Source organism: Dufourea novaeangliae, unplaced genomic scaffold, assembly GCF_001272555.1.
Source record: "Dufourea novaeangliae isolate 0120121106 unplaced genomic scaffold, ASM127255v1 scaffold21, whole genome shotgun sequence".
Lineage (NCBI taxonomy): Eukaryota > Metazoa > Arthropoda > Insecta > Hymenoptera > Halictidae > Dufourea > Dufourea novaeangliae.
In genome coordinates, this window is record NW_015373910.1 from 4,847,016 (window position 1) to 4,862,761 (window position 15,746).

General features: G+C 51.4%; 1 protein-coding gene across 1 annotated transcript in view; it reads right to left on the reverse strand.

Annotated features, from left to right (window-relative positions):
• The window catches only part of LOC107193919 (cell adhesion molecule 2-like), a 34,344-nt gene extending 19,387 nt beyond the window's left edge, over nt 1–14,957 (reverse strand). Inside the window, exon 1 of the mRNA XM_015583458.1 lies at nt 14,912–14,957. Within this exon, the coding sequence (XP_015438944.1) occupies nt 14,912–14,957 (46 nt within the window). The remainder of the gene's footprint in view (nt 1–14,911) is intronic.
• Nucleotides 14,958–15,746: the final 789 nt, after the last annotated feature.

Genomic DNA, 15,746 nt, shown 5'->3' on the forward strand with positions numbered 1-15,746 from the left:
ATCGATCGTGTTCCACTTGGGACGCAACGCGGCGAGGATCATCGTGAATCGATTTCGCGTCACCCGTGACCATGTTTCATCGAGATCGCGCGGAATACTGGCGAACAAAGGTCGATTCGAACGCGAGACCATAGACCTTCGACGTTCCCTGTCCGCAACGGGGAATCACAATACTCGGGAGAGGGAAAGAAAACTGCCAAAAACCGAGAGGATCGTTGCGTTCTTTTTCTGTTTTCAGCAATATCAGGAGATCTTCGATGTTCGATCAATCGAGAATTTATCGGAAACCTCTGAAAATCAGATGTTTTCGCGTCGGTTCGACGGACAGTTACCACCGATCGCGATCTCTCTGTCAAACAATTATTGGTCTTCCCGCATCCATCGCGAAAACTACGATACACGTTTGACCGATCGCGAAATTTCGGACCCCCGAAAATTCGATATCCGGCCATTAACGAGCGTTAACTTAATTCTCGTTCGAATCGCGAGTTTGCGGTTGAATCGATAACTCGCGCATAGAATCGTGGATTCGCCGTCTCGTTTTGGCATCGGCCGCCGCGACGCCGAGTCGAGAGAACACGCCTCCTCCCCTTCCCTACGGAACTACGACAATAACGTCGGTTCCGGTGTACGTAGCGGAATCGTCCATTGAATTAGAGCGCCCGCGGCATCGTTATTTGAGATAAGCGAGTTCGAGTCTCGACTACTCTCTCCTCCGGCTTTTGATCGAACCGGTCGTGACGCGGGTCACGAGTGCTGCCCTATCGGGGCGCGCTGCCGCGACTCGATTTACCCCCCTCCACCCGTTCAGGAATTAATTGCACGCCGTCCTGGTTCGACTTTGAATAGCCACTCGAAGTCTGTTCTCTCCGGGAAACTCGCCTTCTGCCCTCCATGCGAATCCAGTTTCCGCGGGGATTCTCGTCCCATTCTTCTCGGCCGTGCTTTTCGTCGCGGTTCCGAGATGTTGGTTGTCTGCTGATCGCGAAACGTTTACAGGCCGCCGATACGTAAACGATTTCGTCAGACTCACGGCGGTTTAAACTGGTCTGAAACGAGTGGTCCCTGGTTTTGGTCGTGGCAATCGAATGGAATTGGCAGCCATCTCGATCTTTCTCTCTCTCTTTCTGCGGATCGGTCAAAACCACTGGACTTCGAAGAGATCGTAAAGTGCCGCAATTTGCGCAACAGTTTCCGAAGTTTCACCGCGTCCCGATCACCCTTTTCACTCGTGACTTTCCTCGAGCTGGCAGTTCCATCGACGCGTTTGCTATCGCCATCGACCATTTCGTCGAAATCGGGCACGGTAGTCTTCGCGTTAGTTATACGTGGGAACGCCAGAGAGTATGGAATTGGAAGTCGCGTTTCGCTATTCCCTGGATGGCTGCGCGACGAGAGCAGTGGGTAGAACAAACACAGAGCTCTTTTGTCGAACGTTAGTTTCCCGTACAAAAGTACGACGCGACTCGACGACACTCGTGGCTCCGTGTATCCACGCGCGAACCCTTTTGTCCCCGTCTTTAGCGTTTTCCGTACGAGCGCGTCGTTCACGAGTCCCGTCGTTTCCCCTGCTTCGACATCGTAAAAACCGATTTATCCATGATTCGAGGCGAGCGAAATTAATTGGCCCCAGAGAGAGAGAGAGAGAGAGGGAGTAAGAAAGAGCGTGAGAGGGCACGAGCTTATTGAGACCCGTTTTTCCGCCCGGAAACGCGTCGGTCCTCCCGAACACCGTCGTCGGAACGGGTGATATCGCGAGCTCGAGCGGAAAACTCGCCTTTCGAGGAGAAGGACGTTAGGAGGGAGGAACTCGGGTCGCGACACAAAGAAGTTTCTCGTTTAAACTGCTTTTTATACGGTTCCCGAACGGGTGCGCGCGCGCGCGCGCGCCTACGGAGAACCCCATCGCCCGTTTAAAAAGGTGTTCCATTCGTGGACGAAAGCGAGTCGCTCCGTTTTCGGTCAACTCGTAACGAGCACGGGACTCGCGATTCCCGAGCCCCGTCGAGCGTGTAATTACGCGAAAGAGACGACGACACGAAGACACGAAAAGTGCTCGTGGAAAATACGTCAAAGCGACCGCCGGGACTGGCAGAGCTGCACCCCGATGGAGCCAGTAACTCGAGCCTTCCGCTATTTCCTACTTTCACCCCGTTCTCTTTGCCCACCTTCGCAACGAACAATTTTACTCGATTCGAAGGAACACGGTGGAGAAACGTTGAAACGAGGGTGGTCCCCGATCTTAGGAAGCATCGAACGAATTCTAGGCGGCCCAATAAAGAGGGCCGGCCAGCCGGGTCGGCTCGAGTCGGACGTCCGAGGAGTCGTTATCTTATCCTGGCGCAGCTGTCCGAGCAGGTAGGCAGTTAGACCTCGTATCTGCCGTCACGCCACCAACTAAATTCCCCCTTACGTACTTATCGCGAATTAAACCGCTCCTCGAAAGGAGGCCGGAGACACGGAAAGGTAACGACCGTCTCGGGGGCATTATCGCGTTCGGATGAGTTTCACGCGACCGCGCAACCGTCACTCGACATTAACGTTTCCATTATACGGTTACAGGTAAGAAACGGAGATTCTCTCTTCTCCCCTGTCCACCGAGAGGGATTTATAACGCAGTGTTCCGATGACCGATCCCGTGATATTTATCTCGTGATATGGCCGAATGCTGTTCGAAGATCCACCAAACGGACGGTGGAATCCTACGTTCTGGGTTGCTCCCACGTTTCCTCGTTTATCTCTTCGTCTTCGATATCGATAAGACGCGAAACGAGCGCGAACTCGCGCGGTCCTCGTAAAACGCGTGAACCGACTATAAAACGCGTCCGGTCCCGTGTCGAGTAATGGGGGATCGAAACGATAAAGGAGGAGTGGAGAAATGCTCGAGACGGTAGCGGGCGTCTTGTAATCGAACGGATGTGTCTGAGCAGGATCGGCTTTCGATGGAGGGCAATTGATTAACCGTGATCCTGCTTGTACCACGAGAGGAAACGTTCGAAGTCTGACTTGTGTGCCTGATAATCGTATGCCCTTGGAGCTTATGCCAACGCGAACGCGTTGAAATGAATTTTCTTTTCTCCCAGAGTGGAATCTACAACGGTGTATAATGTTCAATTTTCTGTCATCGATGGTACGTCGATTAAACGATAAACGATAACGAGTTTTCTTGTAGTACGTTGAACGTAGACGAATACCCAAAGCACCGATGCCCATGGGTTAGATATTCGCTTCTGGGCGTTTGTGGTAGCGGAAATCTCAGCAATACGTGGCGTTGCTCGATCAAGGAGTGTAAGTGGCGAGCACGGAATGCGTTTCGTGTAGCCCGCGGCCGGACAATCGAGGTAAAACGATATAAAACCGCGTTCCCGGGACTCGTATCTTTGATAGTAGCCACGTATACATATACATATATATATATATATATATATATATATATATATATATATATATACGATTTTTGTCTTTACGAGCCTCGACGGGCCCCTCTGGCTGAGAGAGAAAGGGTCACTTCCGGGTTATGGCGTGACTCTCTGCGTCACCCTGCGCGCGCGCGCGCGTGTCCCTAGCGTTCGCCCGCGGAGCAGAAGGAAAAACGAGCGAAAGGGAAAAGAAAGGGGCGCGAGAGGGCGGAGGGTACTGCCGCCGAAACACCGTTCGAGGTGCGTTCACAGCCCTCGCGTAATGCTATCGAGGCACATTTCACCCTCGAACGCCTGCTGGGCGTATACGTATGTATGTACGAAGGGAGGAGGGGCAGTGGCGTCGGGACGCGAGGTTCAACGCGACGACGCCTATACAGTGGCATATAGTACGGCTAGGCAGGAACCTGAGTCGGTGGTTTCCGTGGGTTCCACGAACACCGGAACGACTCGAGGGCAGGGAGGAACAGGGGAGAACAACGATCGTGGATGACTAGTTTTTCGCATGTTTCACGAGCATCGATTCTTTCGGCCTCGCGGCAACTAGGGATGAGGAAAAAGACGAGGGGAGTGAGATAGAGAGAGAGAGAGAGAGAGAGAGAGAGAGAGAGAGAGAGCGATTTATGCCTGGCGAGCTGAATCAGCTGAAAAACGCACCCTGGATCCGACGACATTAATATTAATTATCGTGCCAGGCGACGTGGCGCGTTTGTCGCAACACTTTTCGGCTAGACTTGGTTCCCTCTCGATCGGAGGACGAACACGCGGATCCCGTCGATTGGTCCCCGTTTCGATCGGAGCTTTCGAGCACGTGTCACCGACGCGGCATAGGGGAACAAAGAGTGGCCAGGTTTGCGATTAATTATCACCGTGCACCTCTATCACACGGAAACCGTTCTCCACCGAGGATGGCTTGCATGTCTGACGGTTCTTTGTGAAATTCTCAGCATGTACCCTGACGTTCCATCCACAGTGGTGGAGGGACGATGTTACCTGGCCGAGGGACGCGGGGTTAAATTCAGAACAGTTTCTCCACGCAAAATCACGTCGTCGGTTGGAACGATTCTCGCTTTTGTTTGCGCCGCGAAACGATTTCCCCGGGTTTTTCCGACCTTGATTCGCGAAGCTGCCGCGCGGAAAATCCGACAGCGATAAAAATTTCGATAGAAATCCGTCGGCGGTCGGGGAAAGTTTTTCCGCGGACCAGAGGAACGGATAAAGGGAACCGAACCGGCGGGGCGAGCGGACGAACGGGCACGAGAAAAAGGAAGGAGAAAGTTTTCTCGTTGCGTTGGATGAGAAAGGAATCAAAGTTTGGTGCTCGCGTACCACGGAACTCGTTTTCCCCGCGATCTCGAAAATAACGCGCCGGAACCGCACACAGCTCCGACGGCCGTTATGCCACGGGAGAGAGAGAGAGTTGGATTGCTGGACGCAATTAAAATCAATCATTCGATATTTATGGAACACGCTCAGGGGGTGGAAACAGTGTGAGAGAGAGAGAGAGCTGATCGTTTCTGACGGAGTTCAAGTACACCGGGGGTCCGTCGCCACAAGCGTGTTCCCCGAGGGTTTCTATACCTGGGCCCGGTGTACACATAACCCTTTCCATTCGTCACGAAACGATAATGGCGTACTTTCGTATAGAGACTGCGAAGCAGAGACCAATGGAGTTCAGTGTTGCCCACGTGTGACGTGGGGGTACGTTGTTGTACGTCGACGAAAGGGCAACCGCAGGCAACGGGAGAACGAAAAAGGGAGAGAGAAAATAGTTGTTAAGAGAATGAAAAAAAAAAAGAAAAAGAGCGTGACGCAAACGTTCGACTCTCGTTTACAATCGTACGTGTATAAAGTAGAATTGAATCGCTTGGCAGAAACGTGTACGGGAGGGTGGGAGAGGCGAAAGTCCCGTTTACGAGGGGTATATACAGAGTGGACGGGAACAAACGAAAAGAGCACGGTATCGAACGAATTACGGGAAAAGCGTGTTCGACGTATGGCTCGATCTCCGTCGAACGCGAGAACGCGCGCGCGCGAGTACAGGCGTGTTCCAACGCGGAATTCGGAATCGGTTTGGACGTGAGCCAGCGATGGTTCGCGTCTACGATTCGATAGCTTCGACGGTGGGATCGCGCCCGTTCGTCCGCGACTTCCTATTGTTCGCCGGCGATGCGTCTTTTCAAACTTTAAAGACGTCCGAGGTGAACGACGGCGGGAACGATGGGTGGGGCAGGGAGAAGAACCGATTGTCGAGGAAACTCGTTCTAGCGCAAAAGGGAAAAATATCAGGAGAGACGACGAGCCGCGTATATCAGTCGTAGTTGTCGGGGAAACAAACATTTCTGGGACGATGGAACGCTGCGATGCGAAAAATGCCGATTGCCCGGACGAATATTGGTCACTAATGGATCACTCTGGTCCTGTTCGACGGGAATGAAACGAAGGGTGAAAAGAATTTCGGTGCAAATTAGTTGATGGAAACGTCAACCGGGAAGTCCTTTCGTAATTACTATGCGAACTATAGAGGATGTTTGCATGATAATCTCACCTTCACTTGAATTGATACATTTCTATCAACTGCATTGACAGTTTATATTGCAGAAGTGCGTATTTCGGCTCTGACAGCTTCACAGTTCACAGAGTTCACACGTACACTCGCAAAATTTCAACACGTTGCTCGTTCGATACCGGATGCCCACAAAAGTTGTTGGCTTTGGTAATCAAGATTGGTAAAGTGTAATATGAAGTAAGATGTATAGATTGTACGTAAAATATATCTACTCTAGAAATTCTACACGCTATTGCCGCACTGACAATTAAATTCAACGCTGTGTCCTCTCCCATGTTCGAATCTATAATGATCTTTGCTCGTCAACCACGCGTTCTTCCCCACTCAGTCCCTGTTTTCCTTTCGTACCCTTGTAACTGGCAATAATTTTATACCTAAACGAAGCAGATGTCACGTTTTCACGTGGCATCGATAACGGCCTGCGAGCCATCGGGACCCCAAGTGGCACGGTCGTAAATTATATCGGTCCATCGGCCTAAACAACCTGCAGTGACGATCGAGTTGAAATATGCATTCCTACAATATCGATCGGTATCAAATTATATAGATATATGTCTGTAGATACGGTACTCCGTTTAAATATAATATGAGAAATAAATACAGCACTTCGTGGTCTAAATTATAAAACTAAAAATATGGTACTCACGATTTAATCAACCTCGTTATTATTTAGTCTGACCTACAGTAATGATTTTCTCCCCGGTACCACACGACCCTCTTTATAATAATCTATATATGTAAAATATCGTCTCAACAAGAGTGCTCCACTTGGAAACATCGATTTCCTTATCATAGCCCTGTATTTTCGTACATACCATTCTACGACCTGTTCATATTAACAATAATAATATGACCAGCTACCGCGAATAAAATTGTCCCATCGAATTCCTCCGGTTATTCGCGACGAGAGGGCATTCCTATATTTATCTCTCTGCAGTTGCTCCGTTGCGTCTTCGGAGATACGAAACTGACGATCGAGCTCGAAATAGAGGAAAACTCGACCGAACGAAATTGTCTATTATTTACTTCACGCAATGGGTTGTTAGGTTTTTACGCGTGCAACGCAAGTAGATTATTTTTACTTACGATAAAACACAAAAATACTAACGCGGCTTTTAGCGAGAGTTTGCTTCACGGCGTAAAGCTTTATACATATTTCGCAGCGTTACCACGCGAACGAACGGTCGGAGGTAGGAAAGGGTTGTTTCTCCCCTTCTCGCGAACGCCTCGTCGTGGTTCTCGCGCGAGAAAAACGATCGACGCGATAATTTGCTGGTAGCGGGACCAGTGAACGAGAGAACGCGTCGATTCGTTCGAAACGAGCTTAACGGAGCGTCGGCGTTGGGCCGCGGGATCGTTCGAAAGCGATCATCTCGTCGAGGGGACCGCGGACGGGGCAGGGTGATTGGGGAAAAAAGGTTTCGAGAGGAATCGATTCGGGGGAGCAGCAGCCGCTGGGGCTAGGGGCCGTTAACGATTTGACGCGGTGGCACCAATCGTTTTATCGACGAATTAAGCCGAATTAAGGCTGCCCCGTCGGGACGTTCGCGCGCGAACGATTTCACGCGGTATTCGCGCCGCGGCGACCCCCGGTGTGTCGTTCTCGTTTTTTCCATTGAATTTTCGAAAAATTGTTTTATCATCGTTTTCACCGTTACTCGCGATATCTGTTGCGCCGTGCGCGTTTTAACGCGTACGCGACCCGTTCGGGAAAATTTGATATTCCTTCGCGCGAGGAACGACGACGTCAACGACGACGAGCCTTTCGATTTCTATTTCCCACGTACACGGGTAACGTCGGGACGGATATTTGCCGGAAAAACGTGGGGCCACGGCGTCGTTCCCACGAGATAGAGATAGAGAGAGAAAGAGAGAGAGAGGAGACGAAACGGGGTCGCGAAGCGCACGGGGCGGATAACAATTTTCCTCGATTTTCAAACTAATGTAAATTCTCTCTCGTGAAAAAAAAACTAACGGAAATAATTCGTCGGACTAATTTCCGCCTTTTTACTCTTTTTCTCCAGACGTTTCTAGATCCCCACTACCTCATTGGACGGAAAGCGTTGGAACGCGGATGAGGGAGAACACGGAGAAACAAAACCCGACGAATTAATTAGAAATGTACCGGGGGCCGCGTACGGTGTAGCGAGGAAAATACGAAGCGGTCGCGATTTAATGAGTTCGCGTTACGCTTCGAATCGCGGGACGAAATTACGCCCAGTGATCCCCGGGTCACCGTCGACGGCGTCGCGATTCCCGCCCGAAACGGGGCAACAGGATGAAAAATCAAAAGCGAGCTGGAGGGCGCGTGTCACCTGTCGAGATTTCGGCCCAGAGTTATCGCAACGTAGCGCCGCAGCGATAATTTTCGCGTCACACCATACCCTGTTCGGTTGGTCAAAAAGCTCGACAGTATTGCGGTGGCCGACTACGGAATACCAGAGGCGATTCCTCGTTCCCTTCACGTTCGCTTCGAGTTCGTTTCGAGTTCTTTGTCCGGAGTCTCGCGAAGTTGTCGTTGGAGCCTCGTGGATCGCTCGAAACTCTCTGTTCCATCGTGTGACTCCGCTTAAGTTTCATCGATCCAGACTCCCGCGGATCCATTACCCGTACTGGAAGGATCCAGAGAAATTTCACCGTGCGAATTGGTGGCAGAAAATACCCCATCTCTCTCTCTCGTTTCCTCGTTTCATCGTTTCCCGCTGCGCTCTGTTTCCGTTCTCGTTTCTCGTCTCCTTTTTTTTGTCCCCCCCCATTCCCCTTCCTCGTGGCTACCTGTATGTACGCGGAAAATTAGAGGATCCGAGCGACGAGGAACTGGCCGGGGAACTCGATTTACATACCTCGACGGGCCTGGATCGCGTCGGATCAAGTTAGCAGGGGCGACGAGTGAACTTAATTAAGCGCGTGCGCGAATCCGAGTTCGCGGCGTACACGTGCCATACACTTCGTTAAATTTTATTCGACGTAATTGTGGGACTCCGTTGCGGCGCCTTGCGTCGGGTTCCCGCCATCGTTGCCGCTCGACGGTTCGGGGCTCGAACCCCCGTCGCACCTGCACGGCGTCGAAGCGTCACACGCTGGGCGAGTCGGCCACCGCAGCAGCAGCCTTCTCTTTAATTACATCCTCTGGGCTTAAGGCCGACTCGGCCAACCGACGACTCTCCACCACCGGGCACACCGGAAGTCGACTAACAGCCGTTTCGTTCGCGCGTCACCTTTCCGAATCGCTTATAAACCCGTTCGGGAGAAGATACACGTTGCTCCTGTAAATAGATCCACCGACGTCGCTCGTTAGCCGAACGTTTTAATGAGAAATGTGTCTCCGTTAACGGGGGACCACTTGCACCGCGATCGTCGAACCGACACGCACGCGTAAAGCCGACAGGCACGATATTGTGTCCGCGTTAAATCATTAAGTTCCAAAGGTAGCCCCGTTTCCGCGGTCGAAATTATCATTTCAGACGCTGCCGTTTAATTTTGATCAATTAACCTCAACAGTAATTACTACTGAATAGGAGGCGGCAGAGGCTAAATATTGCGTACATTTGATAAAATATTCTTAGAAGTTTTAAATAAGAATTCAGAAATCACGTTTGCAATCTGATATTCAAGCCGTATTCTAGGTATGTTAGGGCCCTTTACGGCGTTATTGGCACCCGCGTGCACGCGGGCTGCGTACAGCCCTTGGTTACATGAACAGGCGACCCTGCTAAACGCTTAATTTTACGAGGACACAGTATATCGTGCCCGTCGACTGTACGTACACGACAAGGCGTGAAATATTGCAATTTGTCACCGAACGAGAGACAACCTGGAATGGAAAACGGTTTCTTTATCTCGGGGGACCAGTTAAAACGTTAAGGCTTCGTGCCGATCTGGCGTCTGCTTTTGTCCCGTTTCCGGCAAGCTCCCGATCGTCGAGTTCGTCGCAGGCCTGTGTTCGTCGAGACAGCCAAGAATTCTCCGGTTCAGTTCGCGACAACGATCGAGACAAGCCGGAATACCTTCGCGATGTCACCTTTACGTCGACGAACTCTCCGTCTCTCGAGGGACGGAGAGGGGGTTGAAACTACGAGGGCCAAGATTCGAATCGTCTATCGTTCGCTCTGCTATTCGACTCGAACGATTTCCCATCTCGCCTCGTTTTAACTCGTATTAGGCGCGGGGGATGGGGACAGCGGTGGTTCCCGCGCGATACCGAGGGTCGACGTTTCGTTTTCGGTCTGAAATTGAAAATCACTAGCGCACGAACGCGTCCGCGAACGGTGAACGCACGCGGTGGCGATTCCAACTGCGAATATTTAATGCAACGTCAATTAAGCGAATTCGATGGGTAAATTGGCCCTACATCGATTCCCCGCTTGCATGCAAAGGCGCGTAACTGGCGAATGTTCCGGGACCGCTAATTACGTATTTTCGAAACGACGACGACGCTCGGCGTAGAAATAATCGCGATACCGGATCGTGAGCGTAGATCGTGGTTGCAGTCCGCCGGTGGTGAGAGGATTCCTCTACGGGGAAACGAAGGGCGTACACTTTTTCCCCCGGTTTCCCGATTTGCCCGTTCACGCGGAAACGGTTTATTGGTCGGCGACTCGTTCGAATGGAAAGAAACGAGCTGAATTACGGAAGCGATAAAAGGCTAACGGTAGCTAGGCTGCTCCGGCTGGGCCCGGAATCGAGGATATAAAATATGGTAATGCAACGCCGGATTCCTTTAACGAAAACGCGGCTCTCTCTCTCTCTCTCTCTCACGCCACTGTAATTAACGAGTCGAAAACGGCGAGGTGCCGTCGGGACGAGACGGGAACGGGACACGGGAACGCTCGTTCGACGGAGATACACGGCTCCTGGACAATTAACGACAACTGCGGATGAAAATCGGTTCGCGCGCGTTCACCCTCTGCTCGTCGCATGTTTCTACGGAGACGTTTCTCGAGCGTCGAGATATATGCGTACACTCGCGAGCAAACTCGGCTTCTACTTGGGAAAAAAGTGGCGTAGAAGAAAAGTCTCTTACCACTTAGTAAATTTATTTCAAGTACTGAAATAAATGTTAATTTCACATAAATTTCAGAAACATCCGAATTCAAATGGTAGAAGGCCCTACTTTTTTCCCCTAGCGAGAGCCGAGTTTGCTCGCGAGGGTACATATATTCGAGGGACGATATCCGGAGCTGAAAAGAAACGACTATCGACTATTATGTGTCGAAAATATGTGGGCAGCGTCGAAGTCACGCGACGATCGAACGGATCGGTACAGTTACCGGGTAGGAGGAGAAAAGAAAACGCTCGGCGTGGCCTTGCATCGAGCCACTGCGGACAATTTCGTTTCCGACTCGAGAAGGTCCATCCCCAGATACCGGGTAGCAGTGGTAATAGCGGTAGGGGAATCGAAGTTGAAAAGCGCTGAAATCGCACTCTGTCGAGTAGCTTTGCAGGAGAACGCGGATGAAACGATCATAGTCGGGCACTCGGACAAAGAGAGAGTGACGGGAATATGGGAGAAAGAGAGATAGACGGAGAGAGTTGGCACAACGAGAATAGGGGAAGTTGTTAGAGCTCGGTATCGTGTGTGATCAGGTAAAATGGTAAACGGAAGAGAAATATAAATGTGGAAATAATTAGAGGATCGTGGAGGGGGGGGGGGTTGGAACGATGTAGGTCGTGTACTCGAACGACTGAGGATCGACCGACGAAGGGAGGAACGTCGAGGGAACGACAGACGGAGGAGAACGGTCAATTATGTTGCGGGCTGGAAAATAATGATTCCAGTCGACGAAGAGCGTGCTTTTCGATTGCCAATCGATTTGCAGGAGGCCTCTCCTCTGTCGACTGTGCATTTGCCAACGAAGAATACAGGCAGGGGGGTGGGGTTGGTTCGTATCAACATAAAGTAGAAAAGGCGCGCGCGTTCGATTCGAGAGGAGGCTGGAAAGAAGGCACGAGACGCACGCGGAGGATTGTGCGAGCCGTGACAGACGACGCGAGAAAAGAGGAGAAGAAAAGATTCGAGGAAGAGAGAAAGGGATGACAGGGGGGTGGCGCGGGTCGATGGGGGCCGCGGAGTAAGCGGGCAGGAAAAATGATGAGCCAGAAATAATTAGCGGGGTTGCAGAGCGCGGTCGGCCGAACGCAGATGTGCCAAGTCCGTATGAAAAATTAATGACATCCCGTTCTCGGCGTTTCCCTTCTTCGCCCCCTCCCCCTGTCCCTCCCACTGCTGCTTTTACATCCACCCCCCTCCCTGGTGTGCCGGAGTTTATTCCCTCTTCGATTCGTTTTTTTCCTCTTCTTTCCTTTTTTCCTTAAGCCCGGTTTCCCTTTATTGCCAACCCTCTTTCGACGATCTCGCGTGTCTCGACGAAATTTAGCCGCGCCACGATCCCCGATAGGCTCTATAATTATCCCGTTTTATCTTCATCAGGTGGGGGGGCGGGGGGTGGCTCTGGGGGAACGACTCGCGACCGAGGAGGCGATATAACCTCCGCCCAAACGCTTGCTCCGAGTGCGTTTTCGATTCGAGTCCGGCACACGCTCGCCTAGCCTCGTATTTATGCCTCGTTCCTAAACCAGCGCAGCACCGCCACGAGGTTTTCTTTCCTCTCGTCCCTGGGCCATAACGTCCGCTCGTTTCCCGTTCGTTCCCTCCACCCTCCGTTACTTTCATCCCCTTCCGTTTGTTGGGAACGCCGGTGGCCCCTGTTCATAAATCCGTTCTCTTCTTTTTAATTTGTCTTCGTTAGCCGACGTCAATCATTTTTCGTTTTCCTGCTCTGTCGTCGTCGTCCCGTCGCGTCGGCTGCCGACACCGTCCCGCCAAGTTTTCCCTGTCTCGTTTTTCACGTTTTTCGGTCGGCCATGACCCGATCGATAAATTGCATAGGTACGCAACACCGATTCGAGCCACCGTGACGCCGCCGTCACTCCGTAACGAGCCGAAGAAACGAACGAACGAACGAACGAACGATCGATCGATCGACACACCGTGAAAGCGCAACGGAAACTTGGCCGATCCACACGCGGCCGTTTAAAACGCTTCGCGGCCCTCGAGTTATCTCGTTACCCTAGTTCGTTTCTATACCCACTTTTTTTCATCCCCCCACCCTTTCGATCTCCGTATCGGACCAGGATGTCCCAGACGAGAGGATACGCGCGAAAGCGTCCTCTTGCACACCTCGAGAGCGTTCTCCAATTCGGTTAAATGGTATTGGTACGACGGGGAAAAATCGTGCGCGACCGATGAAAATCAAAATTATAGGTTTCCCGCATCCATACACGGAGGCAAGGGGACGGGCGCGATGGGGAGCTTCGTTTAACGTTGATGTATGCACGATTGTCGAGCGCGGCCGCAAATGGAGCGACGGACAAATATTTACAGTTAATATTATCCCGTTATAAAAGCGGCCGCCGCACCATCCCTGTCGCGATCGACGGGACGCGTTATAACACGTGGTATTGATAAACGAGAGAACACGTCGCGCGTCTGCTCGGCATAATACCGGTAATTTATGAACGAGAGAATCGGGCGACCCAACGACCGACCGAGTTTCTCCTCGACCCTCGCAATTAACTTGTCGCACGTGCTCTCTGTCTCTCTCTTCCTCTTTCCACCGAGGGATCCGTCTTTCTCTCGCATCGAGGGGTTTCCGATATCGTGGTTAGACGCGCCTTTTACTCATTCACGCTAATCCATTCTCTTTCGCGAGTCGCCTTACCAACCCGGTTAAATCGTCTGAAATTTTCATAGGGGACCCGAGCACGCGTGTGTGAGTGTGCGTGTGTTGGAGCGCATGTCCGTCTCGAATGTTGCGCGGTCGTTTTTCTCGGTGGCACAGACGACAGAGAAACGATACCCCTTCCACCGTTTTTCAGCTGGCTACGCGAGCATCGGTCTTTAACTATGTTCGCTGTCGTGAAAATCACCGATCACTCGGAATTGATTAATTACGGCGCAAAAACAGAATGATAATACTTATCGGCGATCGACGCGTTACAAGAATCGATTTCCGTTATGAACTTAACGAGCGATCAGAGGAATGTCGATGTTCGAGATCCACTTAGGTACCGAGGCTTATCTTTGTTCCACTTTGATTCTATTTCTCTGCATTCGTTCCTCGTGCTGTCCCTAAACGCGAGATTTTCGCTAACCATTCTTCGTTCTTTCCTTTCGTTGCTTCTTTTTCCAGCCTTTCCTTCTCGTGCTCCTCTCGAGCTCGCGTACCGGAACGTCATAAATTCCAGCAATCCTGCTCCCGGCTCTCTTACTCGCTACCCTCTTCTCTACTTTCCATTCCCCTTCCTTCCTCTCTCTTCTACTTCACCATTTCTCTACCACTTCCTCTGATTATTCGTTTCCCTCCATCCTTCTTTCGGCCTCACTCTGCCCGAACAATCCCTCTTCTTTTTTCCCGCCGCAATGTTCGCGTAGGTCACCCCCTCTCGGAAACGCCGCGATAACGCGGAAAGAACGACGGAACGTAATTAGAAAGAGTGCCATTTTTAAAACGGTTCCCCGTGGCGAGCGCTACGAAACTGGAGTCAGCATTCGCGGCGACCATCCCTTTCGGACGTTCGTAATCTCACCCTTCTTCCCTCGTTCAGTAAGATTATTCGACTCTCAGAGAGCGGCAAGCGATATTAGCCGGGGGAGGAAGGAAAAGGAGCAAGCCGGGTCGTTTTGAAATTAGGTAAGCCATCTAGTACGCTCATCCGCGACGGAAAGCGGAAAAGTTCGATTCGCGTAGATACGGCTATATAGCGAGATGTGATTTCGGTGAATTGCTCCGTCCCTTATACTCAACTCGCTCGAAGAACGCAGTCTCAGCGGTCTAAGAAAAATTATTCGCACGTTTCGACTACTAGATTTTCGCCCTTCGGTTTTTATCCTTTCGATACACGTGGATCGACTGGTACTCACCCTCTTGCCTGAGAAGCACGGCGAGCAAGAGTATCGCGAGATCCATCCTCGGGATTCTCGCGGTAGCTTCCTCGCCGATCGGGATCACCGAGACTCGAGCAGGCTTCTTCGTCACCTTTCACGCTTCACCTGTCTCTTCGTTCTCGACCGTTTAACGCTCCCAGGTGTCTTGCGCGTCTCTGCACCTTTCTTTCTTTCTGTTCGACTTCAGCAACTTCACTGTCCTGTTCGACGGACGACAGACGTCGCTGAAAATCTAAACACGCGCACGTTTCCACACAATCACTGGGGGTCGAGGGGAAGTCGCGATAGGTCAAACCGATGCATCGATCAAAGAGGCTGCTGTGGGTTGGCCAATTTTGATGGACGGAGGTGTTCCTCGTCGCCTAGCGTGTTGAATCTATTTAAACCGGCGCGATTATGTTCGTACTGTTCTAATTCTCGCGCCTCTTCCCGGTCGATCGTACTTCTGGGAGCTCGAAAACGATTTCGATCCTCGTCCCAAATCCTGTTCAAAGGATTCTAGGAAAGGATAAACGATACAAGGGACGGCGTGAAAACCGATAGAAAAATACCGAGAGAAACACCGTTGCGATTCGATCCTCGCTGGTATTACGTGTCGTGTTTTTCGTCGAGTGGGCTGGATGGATGGCTTGCCCGCTGGCTGGCTGACTTTGCTCCATAGTGTTTTCGAGCGTTTAAACGGTTGGATTTCGAAGTTTGCGCGATTTTTGAGTAACGCCGCGTCATCCGATCTACCAGTCCGATAGCGGGGGTCGCCGCGATAGTTTGGCACCGAGACAGACCCCGGGCTTCTCCTCTCTCTGGAGGACGG